This window comes from Sorex araneus, chromosome 5, assembly GCF_027595985.1.
Source record: "Sorex araneus isolate mSorAra2 chromosome 5, mSorAra2.pri, whole genome shotgun sequence".
NCBI lineage: Eukaryota > Metazoa > Chordata > Mammalia > Eulipotyphla > Soricidae > Sorex > Sorex araneus.
In genome coordinates, this window is record NC_073306.1 from 144,738,583 (window position 1) to 144,758,416 (window position 19,834).

The following is a 19,834-nucleotide window of genomic DNA, read 5'->3' on the forward strand; positions in this document are numbered from 1 at the left end:
AAACTTTAATTCTGTACAGTAGAGAAACATACAGTCCGTGCAGACACGGCCCGGGACGGACCCCAGCGAGCGGGCACTCATCTCCATCCAAGCGCCCCGTCTCGGCCGGCCCAGCCACGGGGACGGCCCGCCAGGTGCCGGCGGACAGGGGCACAGCTCAGCAGGCATCTGAGGGCGCCGTTCCGAGAACTCGGGTGGCCTGGGTGGGGGCTGTCCTCACAGGCACCACCGCGGGGGCTGGACCCCAGGGTCCAGCTGGGGGGCCCGGCCATATCCTGCGGAACTGTCCCCGGGCTTGGGCCGGCTCTGTCTCTGCTCTGTCCTGATCCCACGGATCTGGGAGGCGTCACCGGCCCACGTGGGGCAGGCAAGGAGGCGTCACAGGACCACATCGGGCGCGATGCTGAAGAGCAGGTCCTCGTTCCCGCGCCGCACCTCCAGCAGGAGGCGCTCCTCGCTCAGCACGGCCTCCTGCAGCTCGCTCGGGTCCCCCAGGGTGCGCCCGTTCACCTTGACGATCAGGTCGCCATCCTGTATGCCTGCCCTGTGGGGCACAGCAGTGGGTGGGGGCCACTCGCCCCAGGCCTTGTCCCAGGACGGGATCCGGGAGTTCCTCCACCGCAGCGGGCAGAAAAGCCAGGGGCCCGTGTGCTTGTGCTTGTGTGCATGTGTGCACAGGCATGTATGTATGTGCGTGTGTGGATGTGTATATATGACCATGCATGTGCGTGCATGTGTGCACGCACGTGTGTGCATGTGGAGGGGACATCTCGCCGCCCAGCCCAGCTCACCCTCTCGGCCCCACCTACCTGCCAGAAGGGGAGTCGGGAGACACCTCCTGCACGTAGATGCCACTGCTGACGGCGGGGAAGTCCGGGTTGCTGGTCCTGAGCTCCTCCACCAAGCTGAAGCAGGCACCGCCCCGTCAGGGCCCTGCCACGAGCTCCTCCTCCCCTAGGCCCCGGGGCCCCGACCTCAGGGTGTCAGCCCTGGCTCTTATCTGTCCCCCACAGAACACAGACTCCTCAAAACACCCCGCGGCGGGCGGATGGATGCCACAGAGAGCAGAGGGGTGGCAGATGGGGGGACACAGGGAGGAGGGGGAGGCAGAGGAGGGCCAGGAAGAGGAAGGACAGAGACACGCGGAGGCACGGACCGACTCTGGGTCAGGAGGGCGCGGGCACAGGACGGAAGAGCATGTGGACGAGAGGACAAATGTCAGGAGGAAGGAAGGACGCTGGCTCGTGGACGGGCAGACGGACAGGGGTGCGGGGCACGTGGGGCATGAGAGAGAAGTGGGCAGACACAGGGCGTGCGAGAGAAGTGAGCAGACAGAAGGGCGTGCGAGAGAAGTGGGCAGACAGAAGGGCGTGCGAGCGGGAGGCCAGGCTGTGGCACCAGCTAGACTGAAGCCTGGTCAGCAGTGGCTGGAACAGAGGGATGGGTGGGGGCTGCGTGGCTGGGGTGCAGCCAGTGCACCCCGACCCCTTTCTTCCTTCTTTCCCAGCCACTCTCCTGACTAAACCTCCCCCTCCTGCCTCTCTGCCCCACGCAGGCAGTGTTTGGCCTGTGAAGGGGGTGATGAAGAGGACACAGCCTGGCCCCAGGAGCCCTCGGTCAAGGTTGGGGACAGAGACAGGCAGCCCCCAGCTGGAGATCAGAGCACACACGCTGGAGTGGAGCACAGCCCCACATGTGAGGCAAGGCTCCTCCCGCGGGGCACAGAAGAGTGTCACCCCCAACTCAAGGCCACTGGGACCTCAGACTGAGCCCTCGTTTGGAGACGGAGGCTCTGCAGGGCTCACAGGCTAAGGATGGGCTGAATTCCGAGAGCCAGACACAACTAGCGGCCACTAAGGATCGAGGCAGGAGGGTGCTCCTGGGGAGGCTGGGAGCACTGCCCGGACACTCAGCCCCAGCTCCTGGCCCCAGGATGGTGTTATGGCAGCCTCAGGGAGGGGCCTAGGTTTCCTGGGGGGGGTTCTTGGGAGGTGTCCTGAAGAAAACTGAGGGTCGGAGGATTTGAAGGGAGAGTTTGGCTGGGCAGAGGGCTGGTGGTGGGGGCAAGCGCATGGCCACCTGGGTGTGGGCACGCCCGGGCTGGACAACAGGGCCTTTGAGACGATAGGGCCTGTGAGTCTGGGGCGGGGCTGTGTGAGTCTGGGGCTGGGCCTTGCGCCTGGGGGCGGGGCTGTGAAGCTAGGGGTGGGGCTATGTGCAGCTAGGGGCGGGGCTTGTGAGGCTGGAGGTGGGGCCTCTGAGGCTGGGGAAGGGGCTGTTTGAGGCTGGGGCAGGGCCTGTGAGGCTGGGGCGGGGCTGTGAGGCCGGGGGCGGAGTCGGGGCGCAGGGCCCAGCGCTTGGCACACTCACCTTGGGGTGATGGTTCGCATGCGGATGCCGATGAAGCGCTTCTTCCAGTCTGGAAGCGAAAGGACAGGACAGGTGAGCGGCACTTTCTGTCACCCTGAGCGCCAGGTAGGGGATCACCCCAGGATCAGCCGGTAGCAGAACCCCACCTCGCCCCTGCGCTGTTTTGTTGATGCCCACACCCTGGACAAGGCCCTGTCCGCTGCATCCAACCACAGCAGCTCTGGCACCTGCTCCCTGAAGGCACCACACCCCAGCCAGCACCTGGGGACCCCCTCCCGAAGTCATGGCTGGATGGGTGGCCCAGTGAGGGGGCCTGCAGATCCAGGTGCCCCCACCCCTATAAAGAAGCCCCCCCAAGATGGGGTTCTGAAAGGGGCTGGGGTGGAGTCATGGGAAGTGCTGGGAAGGGGCACAGGAAAATGGGCAGTGTCCTGACCACAGTCCTGCCCTGGGCCTTCCCCATCTGCTGTCCTGGAGGCTCCACCTTTTATGATGGCCTGGTGTATGTGGGGGGTCACCTTCCTGGAGCAGCTGTGACACGGGGGAGACACGAGGAGGGGGCCGGGGGTGCCTGCTCATGGCACAGGGATATTCTCAGCGCTGTGGGACCGAGCCCCAGGTCTGAGGCCTAATGCCCCATCCAGGTGGACAGTGCTGAATTGGGGCCAGCCAGGAGGATGCCCAGATGGGGGCCTCCTGCATGCTGTGCCCTGAGCAGGAAGCCCAGTCCTCAGGCAGAGTGAGGGGAGGCAGGCTCCGGAGGGCCAGCCCCCGCCCCAGCCCGACAAAGCAGACCTGTGGGTTGACCTATCCCCTGGAAGCCCTCAGGGATTCAAGCATGCTTAAGATCCCAGTAATGCACGGAAAGGAAGGCCAGCAGGTAGGACTGGACATCAGCTCCTAGCAGAGCTGGGCATGGAAGGGGCATCCTGCCCCATTCAATACTCCTGTGAAAACTGGGACAGCTTCAGACCGACCGTCCCCCGATCAGAAAGAGGCAAGACACACGTCCATTCACCATTTATATTCAATATCCTAAATGAGGGCCAGCCGGGCAGGATAAATAGAAGGCATCAATTATAGAAGTGGGGCTGGAGCGAGAGCACAGCGGGTAGGGTGTTTGTCTTGCACGCGGCCAACCTGGGTTTGATTCCCAGCATCTGCTACAGTCCCCTGAGCACCGCCAGGAGTAATTCCTGAGTGCAGAACAGGAGTAACCCCTGAGCATTGCCGGGTGTGACCCAAAAAGAAAAAAAAAAGTATACGGATTATAGAAACACCTTTACTCACTATGTGGAAATTCTAATGGAGGGAGAGACGGACAGAGACTTCCCGAGAGAAGACGAACGGCCAGAGACGTGAGACAGTGCTCAGTGTCACCTACCCGGGAGATGCAACCCCAACAACGCCGAGACTTCCTCACCATGAGGAACAGAGTGCCCCTCGTTGGTGGGGCTGGGTAAAGGCCCTCACCCACTGCTGGTGGGACTGTCGACTGGCTCAACTTTTTGGGAAAACAAATGGAAATTCTCGAAAGACCAAGGATGAGTCATATGGTCCAACAATTCTACCTTCCAGGGCCGCAAAACTATTCAGGAAATCCATCTGCGCCCCTCTTTGCTGCAGCACTGTTCACAGCTCTGGAGGCAATCCGCGTGCCCAGGAACAGGCGGGTGGGGGACGGGACTGCGCGTGCGTGCACAGAAGCAAGCCGGGAGCATGCAAATTGCTACGATGTGATGCACTGGGGAGCACCATGCCGAGGGTTAGTGGGAGCGGGGCAGACATGTGGCTGCGCTATCTGCAGTGTCTAAGGAAACACAGAAGGGACGTAACCAATGCCTGCGGGCAGGAGTGCAGGACAGGCTGCCAGCTCTGAGAACTGGCACAGGGCTGAGCCTACCGGGCAGGTTGTGGGGACAGTGTATGGAACCCGCATTTACAGTGTTGTAAATCATGATGCCCAAATAAAGAGGAGCCTTTTGGGCCCCAAGAACCACTGAGTCAGTAGTTACTAGTTACAGGGTCCTTCGTGACCAACATTCGACATGTATCTTACGTAAACACATATTATCTCTATGTAAGTAGCACATAGCCAGAACCTGAGGTTCGGAAGGTGTGGCAATTGTCACAGCACCAGCAGGCCTGTGGGAACGACGCTGTGAGGGTATGCAGGATCCGGCCTGGGGTGGACACCCTGACCCCTCAGCGTCCAGAGCCCCGTTGGGCCCAGCGTCGGGAGCTGCTAATGTGTGGTCACCCCACACATAGCTGGGGGTGACAGGGCAGCACGAACCAGGAAGCCGGCTCTCAGGCTCACGAGCAAAGGCAGGGGTGGAGGATGGTGGGGACGGACATGCGTGAGGCCACAGCCGCGGAGAGTGTGGGGGGCGGGGACACAGCGAACAAAGACAGACAGACAGCTACGACAGGACATGAGGGTTTTATTTTGCGCAGGGAAAACTGCAGTTTCTTTCTTCACTGGACAGATGATCCCGAAACCACTAAACATCCAAAGCAGAAAAAAAATCAAAGAATTGATGCTTTATACTTGATTCCCTCTGTGCCCTAGGAAAAGGGGTTCACACACTTGGATGCCAATCTTAACTCAGAAAGGGGCCGGGGTGATAGGACAGCGGGGAGGGCGCTGGCCGTGCATGCAGCTGACCCGGGTTCTGTCCCCGGCATTCCATATGGTCCCGGAGCACTGCCAGGAGTAATTCCCGAGTGCAGAGCCAGGAGTAAGCTCTGAGCACTGCTGGGCGTGGCCCCCAACCAAAAATATATCTATCCATAAGCATCGCCCCGTCGACCTAGTCATCCTTCCACCCCCCTCATCCACCCTGCCGTCCTCCCCCTGCCCTCCACCCACCCTTGAGTCCATCCTCGCATCCATCCATGCAGTCACCCATTATCCACCCACTCACCCGCTCTCCCCCTCGCACACCGGCCCTCCCGCCACCTTGCTCCTGGTGTGACGCCTTCCCAATGCCCACGGCCTGAGACTGGTCCCCCGCACTGCCCTCACTCACATCTGCGATTACTGGAACCTTGCCCTGCACTTCTCTCCCCGAGCCCCTCCCCGCAGGCCCCGCTGGCCCCCAGGACCAGCCCCCTTCCATCCAGCAGGCCCCACTGCAGGCAAGAAGGCTGAGGGCTCGCACCTGCTTCCTCTTCCTCCCGAGGCAGGTCTGGCCTCAGCCCAGGCCCGTCGCTTCCCAAAGGCTCCTCCAGGGAAGACGTGTGTGTGCACTGTCCAGGCCGGACTCCCTGAGCTCCCATGGGCTCTGCCCACTAACGCACCCTGGTGCTGAACCCCAAGCCCCTCCTCTGAGCCCAGCAGCCAGCCCTGCTCTGTCTCGTCCTGGGAAAGTGGCTCTCGCCTGGTCCCGACCCGCCTGGCCAGGGCTCTGCAGGGTCCACGGCTGCCCGCGCTCTGGCTAGTCACGGGACCAGGGGGTGCGAGCTCTGGACTGCCAAAGAGGGCAAAGCACAAGGTGCCCACGCAGTGCCAGAGGCCAGTGCCACAGCCCCGGTGGCCGCGTCCAGCCTGAGGTGTGAGGGCACCGGCACTCCCCCGGCCATCAGGGCAGAGGGCTGAGGGCACAAGAGCATGCGGCCCCCACCCTGGCTGCTCAGGACCCAGTGCTCCAGCAGCCCTGGGCGGAGTGGGCGGCGGGCACGAGGAAGCCACACCCCCACTCTGGAAGGCCACAGAGCCCACTGCATCGGGAGAGGCATGGGGACAGGCCTGAGGTGGCCGTGCCACCCGCCTCCGGAGGGGCAGCCACCCCACTCTCGGGTCAGCGCCTGGGCCTGCTCAAGGCTCTCTGGGGGTGGACGCAGGCTCGACCACTGGGGGTGGATGAATGAGCGGTGCAAGCCTGGGGAAGAGCAGAGGTGGGCTAGGAGGGGCCAGCATGGGGCGTGCGGGTGGGGGTACTGGGGGGGATGAAGAGGGGTAGGCGGGGTGATGCTGAGTGCACACTGAGTGATGCTGGGGAAGGTGGAGAGAGGGACGAGGTGAGGACTGAGAGTGGAGGGAGGGAATATAGGATGGCCTGGCCGGGTGGAGGGAGGAGGGAGGGGGAGGGAATATGGATGGATGGGTGGGTAGATTGGAGGAGGGAAGTGGGAGGGAGGGAAGGAAGGAGGGAGGAAAGGATAGAAAAAGGGAAATGAGAGGGAAGAGGAAGGAGGGAGGGCGGACAGAGGGAGGGGAGGGAGGGAGGGCGGACAGAGGGAGGGGAGGGAGGGAGAGAGGAGGGAGGACAGTGTGGAGGGAGGGAGGGAGGAGGGAGAGGAAGAGAGGAGGGGAGGAAGAAGAGGGGCGGAGGAGGGGAAGGAGGAGGGAGTGGATGGAGAGGGGAGGGAGGAGGGAGGGGAAGAGGGAGGGTGGCAGGAGGCATGTCTCCAGGGCAGCCAGGGTGGGGGTCCCCAGTCAGGAGGTCGGGGTGGGAGGAGGGTCTGCGCCCGGGGTGAGTCTGACCTTTGCCCTGCTTGTTCTGGGCCTCGGCCAGGAAGAGCATGATGCGGTCGGAGGGGATGGCGAAGGAGATGCCAGCTGCCACCTTGAGCGTGTTGATGCCGATGACCTCACCGTCCTGGGGGGTAGGGGGGCTAAGCTCGGCAACCCAATCTGAGATGTTCCTTGGACCCCCAAGGCTGCCCTGAAAGGCACCACCTCCCTGCCCTCACAGGTACTCCTCCTCCAGGAAGCCTTCCAGGTCCGCTCGCTGCCTCCCTCTGGGCTCCCCAGCATCAGGTGTGTGACCAAGGGGAGCCCGTCTGATGACTCTCAGCGGTGGGTCTGGGCACCTGCTGCCTTATCCGGGAACCCCTTGGATTCAGAGTGAATGTGGCCTTGGGCAGTGCTGTGCTGGGGGCAGGGAGAGGCAGAGGGGACTCTGGCCACCCTTCCCCTTCCCGGGAGGACACACCCCTGTGAGGGGCTTCTCCAGGTGCCAGTGCGCTGGGCCCAGCCCAACCCAGCCCCACACTCGGGGGGATTCTGGGTCCACCCGCATGGGCCCCGGGAACACGAGTCCCAGGCTTTGGGGTCACTTACCAGGTTCACCAGGGGACCCCCCGAGTTCCCGTACTGCAAGGAGAGGAAAGTGGGCGTCAGCTGTGACCCCTCCCCGGGCCACAGCCTGCCCCAGCACCTGCCGCTGGAGCCTGGGTCTCGGGTGCGGCACGGCCTTCGCCCACCCGCCTGACCCGCGCAGCACGGGGCTCACGTTGATGATGGCGTCCGTCTGGATGTAGTCCATGTCCGAGTCGGGCAGGCCCAGCTCCCGGCCGTCCCGCTGGTTGGTGCTGACGATGCCGGTGGTCACCGAGTTCTGCAGGGCGAAGGGGCTGCCGATGGCCACCACGAACTCCCCTGGCCGCAGGTCCGCCGAGCTGCCCAGCAGCAGTGCCGGGAGCTTTTTCTGGGGACGGGCACCCGGGAGGGAGGTCAGCTGTCTGCCTGGGAGCCAGCCGGCCCCAGGGAGGGTGGGCACAGACGGACAGGCCCGAGGAAGGCCGGGGAAAGCGGCCGTAGGGACTCCGCAGGTGCCGGAAGGCCGAGGCCTCCAGAGTCAGCTGACCACACACCACGGGGCCTCGCAGACATGTGGAGACCAGCGCCGCCCGCCAACGTGGTCCGGGCTTGGACCTGTCCTCCCTGCCTCAGTTTCCCCAGGGCTGGGACCTGTCCTCCCTGTCTCAGTTTCCCCTAGCCCCATTCCGCCCACCATGGGCAAGGAGAGGAAAGCAGGCATTAGCTGTGCCCTGAGGCCCTCGGGGCCCAACTGCCCCCCCCCGCCCCATCACAGCCCCTCCCTGGGCCAGAGTCTGGGGACGGGGGTATGGCCTGGCTTCTGCCCCCCATGCAGGCCCCCCCTCGCCCCCTGGGCAGCATGCCCATGTGTGCTGGCAGGCTGCAGAGCTCACATTCGGGTGGATCTTGAGGGTGGCGATGTCGGCCTTCTCGTCTATGTGCTGGATGGCGGCGTCATACGTGTCCCCGCTCTGCAGCTGCACCTTCAGCTGCTGCCGGCCCGACACGGAGTTGCTGGTGCTCACCACGTGCGCGTTGGTCACGATGAGCCCATTGTCCGACACCAGGAAGCCGGAGCCGCTGGTCACTGGCGCGTTGTGGCCGAACAGCGGGTGTCTGGGGACGGCACGGGAACTTCAGGGGCCAGCGGGTGGGCTGGACCCCGGGGCAGAGGGAGAGGCAGGTGCCAAGGGCACGGCATACTCTGCCTGGCAGAGGCGGCACCCCCGGGTGCTGAGGTGGGGTGCTGGGCGGGCAGCCTCTTCCCTGGACACGGGACAGATGAGGAGAGGCCGGCCCGCAGGGCTGGGGGGCTCACCCCAAGCCTCGGCTCTGTCCCCAGCTCAGGACTAAGGGCTCAGTGGGGCAGGGGCCAGCAGCTGTCCTGGTGGGGTGTGGGGGCCCAGGGCCCCTCTAGGGGTAGAAAAGCTTCTGCCACAGGGGACACAGGCCCACATCCTGGGACTAAGGCCACCCCAAGTGGCGGGGCCCCAGTCTGCAGGCAGGGAAACTGAGGCCCAGACACCCCGGCCTGGCGAGAGGCCTGGGACAGGGCTGGGCTGGGCTGTGGCTGCCGTGCGCCCGGGGCCACCTCCCGGTTAGGGGTTACGCGGAGGCCCAGGCAGCCCATCAGTGTCTGGGATCTGCTGGCCGCAGGGCTGCGGGAGGCCACCAGTAATTAGTGGCCTCGGGCCAAGAGGGGCCACAGCAGCACACCTGTAATTTCACCCCAGCGACGACGTGGGCGGCCATGGGAACGGCAGCAAGGGCTCGGAGGGGCCAAGGAATGGGGAGGGCGGGGCGGGGGGGACAGCCAGACTGGAAGCCAGGCCACCGCCATGGAGAGGAAGCACCGCAGACCAGCCTGGGTCCGAGGCCTCGTGGCCCACAGGCCCCCTGACACAGGTGCCAGGGCTGCTACCCCAGGACAGCCCCTTGCCCTACATCTAGGGGCAAGCGTTTCCACCCAGCGCACAGGCACCTGGTCCCCCACCCCTGCCCCATGCGGAGAGGGCCGGGAGGCAGGCAGGAGCAAGGTGCAGCGCCAGTGAGCTGGACTCCCAGCAGGGGCTGGGGGGGTCCCACGGGCAGAAACGCCAGGGGCCCTCTTTAGGGGTGCAGTCAGCTCGGTGAGACCCCGAGGTTCTGAGTGCGGCAGGGTGGGGTGGCAGAGGCGCAGGTGTGCTGCTCTCCTGCCAGCAGCGGTGGTGCCCGGGCAGGGCGGGCGGGGGGCTGCGGAGGGCTACGCACCTCAGGAACAGCTCCACGTGCACCACGGCCGGCGCAATCTTGTCCACGACGTCAGCGATGAAGTTGAACTTGTAGCGTGGGCTGCCAGGCTGGAGGGCACCTGCACTGGCAGAGGGCACGGGCTGCGTGAGACTCAACGGCCCCCAGCAGGGACCCTGCGTGCAGGCGCCCGCCCCGTGCACGCAGGCGCCCACCTCGTGTACGGACGCCCACCCCGCACGCAGATGCCCTCCCCTGCAGGGCTGTCCACCTCGCACATGGGCCTCAAGGTCTGCTCACGCCAGGAGTGGCCACGGCGTGGGGCCTGCAGGGCCGCAGAGAGGCCAGGATACAACTGGCCATGGGCCGCCCTAGGCACGCCCCAAAGACCCTTCCGCTGCCCTCGCTCGCTGACTCTCGGACAGTGGCCTCTGGCCACTCCCTGGAGCCGCACCCGCCCCGCCATGTCGGACTTGGCCCCGCTGCAGGCCAGGAGGGTCGTGAACTTCTGCGGAACCTTCTGGGGCTCGGGTTTCTGCGCGGTCAGCAGCAGGCCGCCCGCTGGGCTCACAGAGGCTTTTGCTGCCCCTCCGGGCCCAGCTCAGGCAGGACTGCTGGCCCCCACCCCCGGCCCCCGGCAGACTGAGCTGGGGTGGAGGTCCGGAAATCCCACCTGAGGGCCCATCCAGGGACCCAGGTTGGGTGCCTTGGAGTCACCCCAGGGCGTCGTGCATTGTGAGGCAGGGCAGGGCCGGCCCGAAGGTGTGGACGGGGCCAGCCGCAGTCTCCTTCAGTGGCCCTTAGCCCTGCGGGTGGTCCTGGGGGCCTTCCCAGCCCAGCAGACCTGAGCCGGGACTCTGGGCCCAAGGGGCGGCTTGTCTGGAAGCCAGGAGGCCCCCAAACTCTCACCAAGTCCATCTCCCCGCTGGCCAGAAGTGCCCATGGGGGTGGGGGTGGGGGGACGCAGTCCCCTCCGTCAGACTGGGGTGGCCTTAGGGGTGACCCGAGCCAGCCCCAGCTGCTGCCCCTCTACCCCGCGACCCTGCCGCCAGGGCAGGTGCGGGCTGGCCCCTAGGAGCTGCCGGAGAGGAGGCAGCCCCGCCCGCACCCCCAGCCCGAGTCTGGCACACGGGGAGGGTTTCCGTCTATACGGGGGCGCCGGGGCCCCGGAGCAGGCAGCTCTCCATCAGTGGATGAGAAGCTGTCGATTTTGGGCCACACCTGCTCCGGGATCACTTCTGCAGGGACCGTGCGGGGTGCCAGGGACCGAACCCAGGGCCGCCTCGTGGGAAGCAAACACCTTCCCGCTGTTCTGCTGCTCTGCCTCGGGCGAGGGATTAAAACCAACCTGCTATGAGAAAGGAAGTATGGCCGGAAATCCCTGGGGGTTCCATGTGGGCTGGGGGGCAGGGTGAATACTGATGCTCCCGGAACACTGCGGGGGCGCAGGGGAGGGCCAGCGGGTGGGGGCGCATCCCCCCAGGCAGCCACCCACACCCCCTACAGGGCACCAGCTCCTTCCTGTCAGGGAGGGCGCTGAGGCTCCGTCCCTCCCCCCAGCTGGGGTCAGCAGCATAGACAGGGCGGGGCGGGTTGGGGTGGGGGAGAGCCCAAGGGGTGAGGCTCTGCAAGGAGGACCCCCAGCTTCCCACCCGGTGCTGACCAGCGGCCCTGTCCACCCACTGGAGATGGGGGCACCGCCAGCTCCCCCCCTCCCAGATCCTTATACCGGGCTCCCGTTCGTGCCCCCCCCCGGTCCTGTCCCTTTAAGCCAGAGTTGGTGGGCAGCAGTGGGGAGGGTGGCGGGGGGCAGGCCAGGCGTGAGTCACCGTGAATCAGTGGGCTGACCGTGGCTCCCACTAGCAGCGTGGCCCCGCGCTGGGAAGCAGACTCTGTTTACTTGGGGCTCGGCAGCCCCCGCCCTCCCCTGTCTTCAAGCCAAAGTTCTGAAGTCAGCACGGCCTTGACCAGAGCCAGCTGGGAACTCGTGTTTTCAAAAATAAACGCACCCGCAGGCCCTGCAAGTTTCCTTGGGCGAACTTGACACAGAGGAAACCATCAAGGCCAGGCGTCTGGGGGCAGCTGGGGGTATCCAAGGGGCACCCAGGGGTTTTCTGGGTGCCCGGAAAGAAGACAGGTATGGCCTGGCCTGGCCGGGGCTCTGAGTACTCCTCTAGCTGACGGTCATCCCTGCGGCTCGCTACAGGGTGGGCTAGGAAGGAGCCGTCACGTGACCCCTCCGTCCCAGCCACAACCGTGGGCTTTGGCTTCCCGGGCCTTGAAGCCCGGATCACAGGCGGGGGTGTGGGGGCTGCCCCGACCCCCAGGCCTTCCTCAACCCCCTCCCCAGGCCCATCTGCCCTTCCCACTGCCTGGACGCAGGGGGGGACTGTGCCACACTCAGCCAGGGGGGCCCCTGGCCGCAGTGCCCACGCAGGCTCTGAAGCTGGGGCACACCCGTGGCTCCAGGTCACTTCCTCTGCCTGTCCCTAAGGGACATGCTTGCCCACCAAGGACAGGGTGCAGGCCTGTGCGTCCGGGGTGAGTGTCAGCTCTGCGTGCCCAGGAGCCCAGTCACTATCTTGGGAAAGCCGGGTTGCAGCCCACAGTGCCCTAGTACCCCTTAAGGATGAGCCCTGCGGGGGCTGGAGCAATGGCACAGCGGGTAGGGCATCTGCCATTTGCCTTGTACACAGCCCACCCGGGTTCGATTCCCAGCATCCCATAGGGTCCCCGGAGCACTGCCAGAAGTAATTCCTGAGTGCAGAGCCAGGAGTAACCCCTGTGCATTGCGGGTGTGACCCAAAAAAAAAAAAGGATGAGCCCTACAGACCATGCCCACCCACCACACCCTGCAAGCCACACCCTGCAGACACAACCATGGCCACCCCCTATAAACCACACCACCCAGGATGACCCAGACCACGCCCACCAGCCACACCCTGCGAGACACGCCCTCAGGCCATGCCCCCACAGGCCACGCCTCCTCGGGCCACGCCCCACAGGCCACGCCTCCTCGGGCCTCGGCCACCATCTTCTCCCCTAAAGCAGCGGCTCTGGCATCTTCGGAGAATGGGGGTCCCTGTGCAGCCCTTCAACAAGCTGCGCCCCTCCATCCGTATACCCCAGACTCTCCCTACACACACACACAAACACACACACGCACACAGAGGCCTTGCAGCCTCGCCCCAGGGCCCCACCCCCCACCCCATCTCACAGAGGAGGAAACAGAGGTGCAGGGTATGGAGCAGACACGCGGGGTCTCAGCACCCGGTCAGCAGTGAGGGGCTCTGTGCCCTGCACAAGCTCAGCCCCACCTGCTGGCCCCGCCCCCGCCCACGCACACCCCAGGCCTGGCTGCCCGGAGCACAGGGCCCCTCCACCCTGCCAGCTTGCTCAGGGCACTCACACAAGCCCGCGGGAGCTACCTGCCAAGCAGAGGCCTGCCGTGGGCACGGGAACCAAGGCCCTGCCGCCCACAGGGGGCCAGGACAACGGGCCACGAGTCTGATGGACTGTGTCCCAAAGCCCACAAGGATCCCAAGTGCTGCTGCCCAGTCACTGGCCTATGACACACTCATCACCGCCCACTGTCCACTCTGCACTGCCCACCATTCACTGCACCACTCACCGTCCACTCTGCACCACTCACTGTCTACTCTGCACTGCCCACCATTCACTGCACCGCTCACCGTCCACTCTGCACTGCCCACCATTCACTGCGCCACTCACCGTCCACTCTGCACCACTCACTGTCCACTCTGCACTGCCCACCATTCACTGCACCACTCACCGTCCACTCTGCACTGCCCACCATTTACTGTACCGCTCACCGTCCACTCTGCACCACTTACTGTCCACTCTGCACCACCCACCATTCACTGCAACACGCACCATCCACTCTGTACCATCCACTGTCCACTCTGCTCCACTCACTGCTCACCCCAGGCCTGCACCTGCTAGATGCCCAGCTCAGGGCACACCCGATGCCCCACCCCGGAAGACAGGCCACCCTGCAGGCTCCTGCGCTGCGCCCACTGCTGTCCGAGGTTTCCTGCCGCCCCCACCCCACACAGGGCTCTGTACACGCCCCATCCAGGGCGGCCCACAGGCTTCTTCCTCTAGGGAGCCTTCCTGATCTCCCTCCCACACCCATCCTGAGCTGGTGGGGCCCACGCCTCGGTCCCCACCACGGCCTCTCACCCTGCACCCAGGCCTGGGGTGGGCGGGCTGCTGACGCTGGCGGGAAGCACGCGGAGGCTGGACCGCACGGAGCCTGCAGGCTGCTCTGCGTCTGTGCTCCGTCCAGAAGGGGGTGGGAGCCGGTGGGGCCGCGAGGCTCCCCGTGGGCCGTCGTGCCAGGCGCCTAGGCCGGCGACCCCGCGGACGCGACGGCGTGAGCAGTTGCTCGGCTCCCTTCTCCCTGGTGTCTGCCTGTGTGACAGGGCCCCAGGCCTGGCTGAGAGCCAGCCCCCGCGCCCCGGCCCCTGGTCCAGCTGTGCCTGCCATGCAGTGGCCGAGAAGGGGAGCAGCAGGCGCGGTGCCTGCTGCCAGGCCGGCCTCGGTGCCAAGCCCAGGCCGGGCACAGCCTCGGAGACACCCAGAGCCGGTGAGGAAACAGCGAGACGCGGCCGAACGTGCGCGGGGAGCCGGGCCGGCAGCTGGAGCCTAATTGCACCCTTCGAGGCCTGCTGGCCACTGGGGGAGGCACAGGGTGTGTCCTACCAGCCTGGGGGGATCCCGTACAGCCCCTCCGACCACCCAGGAGAACTCAGGTCCCCCCTCATGGTCTCGCCACAGAGTGGCTCTCTCTGGCCAGGGTGGACAGGCGGCGGCCCCTGGGGTCTCTGAGCAGAGGAGGAAGCTGGGACCTGGTGTGGTGGAGGTAAGATCAGCAGGGCTGTGGGGCCACCAGCACTGGTGAGGTTCAGTGCCCAAGACACAGCATGAGCAAAGGCCCTGTGGTGAAGGATGGGTGAGGGCAGGAGAGACACCAGACAGGGTATGGGGGAAGGCAGTGGGGGCAGGGAACAAGAAAAAATGGGGTCAGCTGGGGACATTTCAAGGGCAAGCCTGTGGGAGGGGGCGAGCAACAGGACAGGGGGCAGGGGGCTTGCCTTGCACGGAACAACACAGATTCAGCCACTCTGAGCACCACCCAGGGTGACCCGTAAGCACAGAGCCAGGAGTAAGCCCTGAGCACTGCTGGGTGTGGCTCCCAAGCAAGCAAAGACCAAAACAACAATTAAAAGACTGAAGAAGTAAGGGCGGGGGGGGGGGGCGGCAGGGCAGGGACCCCTGAGCCCCAGCTAGGGGCTGAAGGGAGAGACGGGGAGATTGAGGAGCCAGTGGGGGCAGGAAGAGGGGGCCAGGGGCCCCCCAGTGGGCGGGACTCTGACAGTCCTGGGGATGGGTGGTGCCTTTGCTGATGGCCTAATTGTCACGCTGTCACTTTCTGGCCTGGCTCTGGCCCTGGGTCACTTTTTTTTTTTTTTGCTTTTTGGGTCACACCCGGAGATGCACAGGGGTCACTCCTGGCTCTGCACTCAGGAACCACCCCTGGCGGTGCTCAGGGGACCATATGGGAATGCTGGGAATCAAACCCGGGTCGGCCGCGTGCAAGGCAAACGCCCTACCCGCTGTGCTATCGCTCCAGCCCCCTGTGTTGTTTTTTTTCCCTGGGTCACTTGTGGCAGTCACCTGCCCTGGCCTCTGCCCATCGGAGCTCAGGGGTCAGATGCAGCCTGCAGCCCGGGGTGGAGCGGTGGGCAAGCAGTTGCTGGTCACTTTTTGTCCATGCTCCCTCCAGGGTCCCTGGCCTTCCCAGAACAGACAGCAGAGACCCCTGAGCACTGTGGTCCCCTGCAGCCCACCAGGATGGCACCAGCACATGTGACCTGCAGAGCACTGGGGTATGAGTCCTCCCCTGTTCATTGAGCTCAGGGATGATTGAGGCGGGGCTTGTGGCCCTGTTCTGCTCCAGCCCCGCCTTCCGCACCCCTCCCCTTCTTCCTGGGACAGCTCCCATGCCTCCCCAACTCAGCAGAGCAGCCCACCGAGTTGAGCCCCCTACCACGTGGGACATGGGAAGGCAGTGTGGGCACCAGAGGGACAGTTACACGCCACGGGACAAGAAAATAAAGACTCCAAACCCAGTGCCAGGGCTGTGCTGCCTCCCTGCTGACTTGCTCCCTACGAGAGTGCTCCCCACAATGTGCTCCCCTGACGCTGCCCGTCGGCAGAGAATCCTGTCACCCTCCTTACACACTCTCTGACCGCTCTGGCCAGCCACCCCAGGCGCCATAGCGGGAATTTCTCAGGAACACTCGAGACCATGTTCCGGGGCCTGTCCCCAGCGCGGCCAGCCTTTCATAAAGCGCCAGGCCGGTCAGGACTGAAGGCTACGCAAGCGGCCACCGCCACTCCTCAGTGCCCCCAGCACCCCACAGTCCTGTTATCTCTGCCTTGGGGCCACACTCAGCAGTGCCTGGGGCTTGCTCCGGGCACTCAGGGATCCCTGCTGGCAGCGCTGGGGACTGTATGTGGTCAAGCCCGGGTCAGCTGTGAGCAAGGCGAGCGCCCTCCTACAGGTCTATTCTAAGGACACGAGGTGGGGGTGGGAACGACACAACAACACAATTAAACTGGGCACAGGGCCAGGCCCATCCGAGCCTGTCACCTCTCAGACCCCTCAGCCTGCCCAAGGTGGACCGTCTACCCCTTGCATGGGCATCTTAAATTGGCAATCACCAGACGGTCCCCGATGTCCCTTCCCAGACTCTGGGTTGGGCACCTCAGTTGACTTCAAAGCCCTCCGGAGCCCCCAAGCCTGACCCCCACTGCGCTGTACCCCAGATTCCCCGGAACCCAGCTCCCAGGCCCGCTAAAGCCCTGGTGCGCTGTGGCCCCCTGTTGCAGGACCCGAATACACCGCAGAAGGGAGGCGGAGCATCCAGCCCACCTTGGGCCACCCATGCGGGATTCAGAAAGCCGGAGGCAGTTTGGAAACCCGGCATCAGAGGTAAAGGTCAGACCATCACGGATGGGATCTGTCACCGCCAGCCTTGGCATCCCAGGCCGAGCACACACACACACACACACACACACACACACACACACACACGGGTGCACGTATGTGCACAATACACAGGTGAACACATGCATATATACACACACACATAGAGGCAGACACATAGATGCACCCACATGCAGGTGAGCACAGGTACATGTGCACACGCACACAGACACTGGTCCCACAAGCAGAAACCTCAGTGTCCTGTGCTCCCCAGACCTCGGTCTGGCAGCTCATCCCCGATGGATAAGGTTTGACTCCACACCCCCACGGGCACTACTGCAGGCGGACTGGGTCAGGAGCGCCCCCAGCGTGCCCGCAGCAGCAGGACCCGGCCCGACAGGCCCCCGGGCAAGCCCAGGCACCCGCGGCGCTTCTCGCGCTGGGCCGACGCCGCGGGCTCTGCTCGGAGTTTCAGGGCGGGACCGGGAAGAGCACTTGGGCGCAGCGACAAGGAACGGAACCTGGGGGCCCAGCGGGAGCGGCCCGGCCGCCGACGGCTGCCCCGGTGGGCGCGAGCTCGGCGGCCTCAGCCCCCGCCCGCGCCCGCCCGCCGCCGGCTTACCCGAGGAGCAGGCGCCCTTGTGCAGCTGGCGCACGGGCGGCCGCGAGAGCAGCAGGGCGCGGCGGCTGGCGGCCAGCAGCGCGCACAGGGTGGTGTAGGTGCTGCCGTCGTTCCCGCACACCGGCTGCGCCCAGCGGCAGCGGCACGCGCCGCGCCGGCACTCCAGGCTCTCCCCGCACGGCGGGTCGAAGGGGCGGCCGCAGGCCTCGCCCTCGGTGGCCGCGCACACCAGGCAGCACTTGCAGCGGTCCGGGGTGTAGCCGCCGGGGCAGCGCGGGCTCGGGCACCGCGACACGTCGCAGCGCGCCGGGCACTGCGCCGCCGGGGGCTCCTGGGCCAGCGCCAGCGCGGCCAGCGCGGCCAGCAGCAGCGCGCGCGCCGGCATGGCGGCCCGGCGGGGGCGGCGCGGGCGCGGGCGGCGGGGACGTCGGGGCGGCGCGGAGGCCGCGCGCTGGCCCTGCCGCGGACCACGGGCGACCCGGGGGGCGGGGGGCGCGCGGCGGGACGGACGCCGCGACCCGGGGGGCGGGGGGCGCGCGGCCGGGCAGACGCCGCGGCTCGCGGGGCGGGGGGGCGCGCGGCCGGGCAGACGCCGCGACTCGCGGGGCGGGGGGCGCACGGCCGGGCAGACGCCGCGACTCGGGGGGCTCCGCGCGCGCGGCCGGGCAGGCTCGCGGGTCCCGAGGCCGAAGCTGTGCGGGCCGCTGGCCCCTCCGCGCCCCTTAAAGGCGCCGCCCGCCGGCCCCGCCCCCCGGCCGCCCCCGCCCGCCCTTTCTGGCCGCGACCCACCGGCCCCGCCGCCTGCTCTCCGACAGCCGACAGCCGCTGGCCCGGCCCGCGCTGGCCCCCGAGGGCGCGTCCCGGGCCCGCGGGCCCCCAGCACCTGAACTCACCCCCACCCGCCCACACAAGGCCAGACCCCCTCCCTGCGGGTCCCCGCCCCCAGGTGCCAATCACAGCGCAAACCTACGCAGATGTGGACAGCTGCAATCCGCCTTCGCTGCCCGCAGGTCAGGGTGGGTCTCAGCGGTGGGCCGCGGGCCCACCTGTGCCCCCAGCCGGCCCCCAGCAGCGGGCGCGCTGGCTGGGCGGGACCCCAGGGACCGGAAGCCCGGACGCGGGGGCCCGCGGCGCGGGGACAGGGCATGCAGGCGGGGAGGACGAGGCCAGGGCACCCGTGCCCGGTCGAAGGACCACAGGGAAACGGGGTGAGAGGGGGCCGGCCCTGGCACGAGGCGTTTCCGCTTGGAGACCTCGGAGAAAGGGTGCCCTGTACGTCCAGGCTGGGCCGCCCCACTGTCCGCCGGCGGGGTTGAGGGTCATGGCATGTCCACCCAGGGCGGGCTCTCTGGGGGCACAGAATGCGGGAGACCTGGACAGGGCCAGGAGCCGGTTCCTCTCCCCGCTCCCCCCACGCCCCCTGCAGACGGGGCGTCTCGGGCGGGTCTGCAGTGCCCTCTACAGGCCACTGGTGACACTACAGCTCCTGGCCCCGCCCTCCGTCGCCCACCACCACCAGGGGCTCTCTGTCCACGTCAGGATCTTTGACAGGCTGGGGCCACTTCCCTGCTCTGACCTTCACAGCTGCCCGCAAAGGGCACGTGCTTAGAAGGGGAAACTGAGGTCCAGGAGAGGCCTGTGGCAACTTGGGCTGAAAGGGACCGCGGCCCTGCTGCCCACCCCATCCTACCTCAGTCTTAGCCCAGAGCCCCCCCCCCCGCGGGTGGGTCATCCTGGGGTCCCTGAGATCCCTAAGTCTCCAGACACGCCCAAGAGGCGGCATGAGGTCCGCCCGGGTGGGGTTCCGCGGGGCTGGGGCTGGCTAGTGGACTCCGTACAAAGTGAGCGATTTCGGGTCTGATCAACAAGACCCAGATGGGTCAGAGTGAACACGGCCCGCCCCTTGCCCACTGCCCAGCCCTGCAGGTGTGTTCTGAAGCCTCAGTTCCCCCTCCTGGCCCACCCCGGCCCGCCACGGCCGCAGGGTGCTGGCTTCACAGCTGTGTTCCACGGACACACTAGGGCCCTGTGGCAGGCACATCCCCTTGGGGTCAGCAGTTCTGGGACTCTGCCCTGTACCTTGCCGGCTCCCTGGGACTCCCCCATGTGTCTGGGACCCCAAGTCCCCCCACCAAGTCTGCAGGCAGCAGCTTGTGTGTGTGTGTGTGTGTGTGTGTGTGTGTGTGTGCGTGCGTGGGAGAGGTCTCCCGGGAGCAACGGCCTTCTGGGGCAAGTGCATGGGGCTCAGGACTGCACCCCCAAGTGGGTCCTGCTGCCCAAAGTGACCTTGTTTGGGATTCCAGGTGGGGAGCGATCACTGGCCACGCTTACCCCACTGGACAGGACAGAGGAATGGGTGCTGGCCTCCAGGGGTCTCCCGACAGGCCCAGGACCACCGGCCCTGGACCGCTGGGGGACCTGGCCCCACTCGGTCCCTCTGCTCTGCTCTGGCCGGGGTTGTCGACAGATGAAATCACAGCTTATGTCACTCGGGGCCCTCTCGACAGTCATGTCTGGCCACACCTTGGCCTGCGATAAGTCTGCTCGGCAC

The 19,834-nt window shown here is 66.2% G+C and overlaps 1 protein-coding gene across 1 annotated transcript; it reads right to left on the reverse strand.

The window, feature by feature from the left end:
- Positions 1-17,671, reverse strand: HTRA3 (HtrA serine peptidase 3). The gene is made up of 9 exons (XM_004617471.2): positions 17,284-17,671; positions 9,668-9,767; positions 8,311-8,533; positions 7,611-7,805; positions 7,439-7,471; positions 6,860-6,974; positions 2,371-2,419; positions 810-905; positions 1-544 (listed from the first exon to the last, which is right to left on the reverse strand). Exons 1-9 carry the CDS (start codon positions 17,666-17,668, stop codon positions 379-381), a joined length of 1,362 nt encoding a protein of 453 aa, XP_004617528.2. The 5' UTR covers positions 17,669-17,671; the 3' UTR covers positions 1-378.
- Positions 17,672-19,834: the final 2,163 nt, after the last annotated feature.

Coding starts and splice junctions, on each gene's coding strand:
- HTRA3 (XM_004617471.2), bottom strand. CDS start 17,668: ATGCCGGCGCGCGCGCTGCTGCTGGCCGCGCTGGCCGCGCTGGCGCTG. Junction 7,472..7,610: donor AGACGGACGCCATCATCAAC/GTGAGCCCCGTG, acceptor CTCTCCTTGCAG/TACGGGAACTCGGGGGGTCC. Junction 6,975..7,438: donor GGGGTCCCCTGGTGAACCTG/GTAAGTGACCCC, acceptor CCTACCCCCCAG/GACGGTGAGGTCATCGGCAT.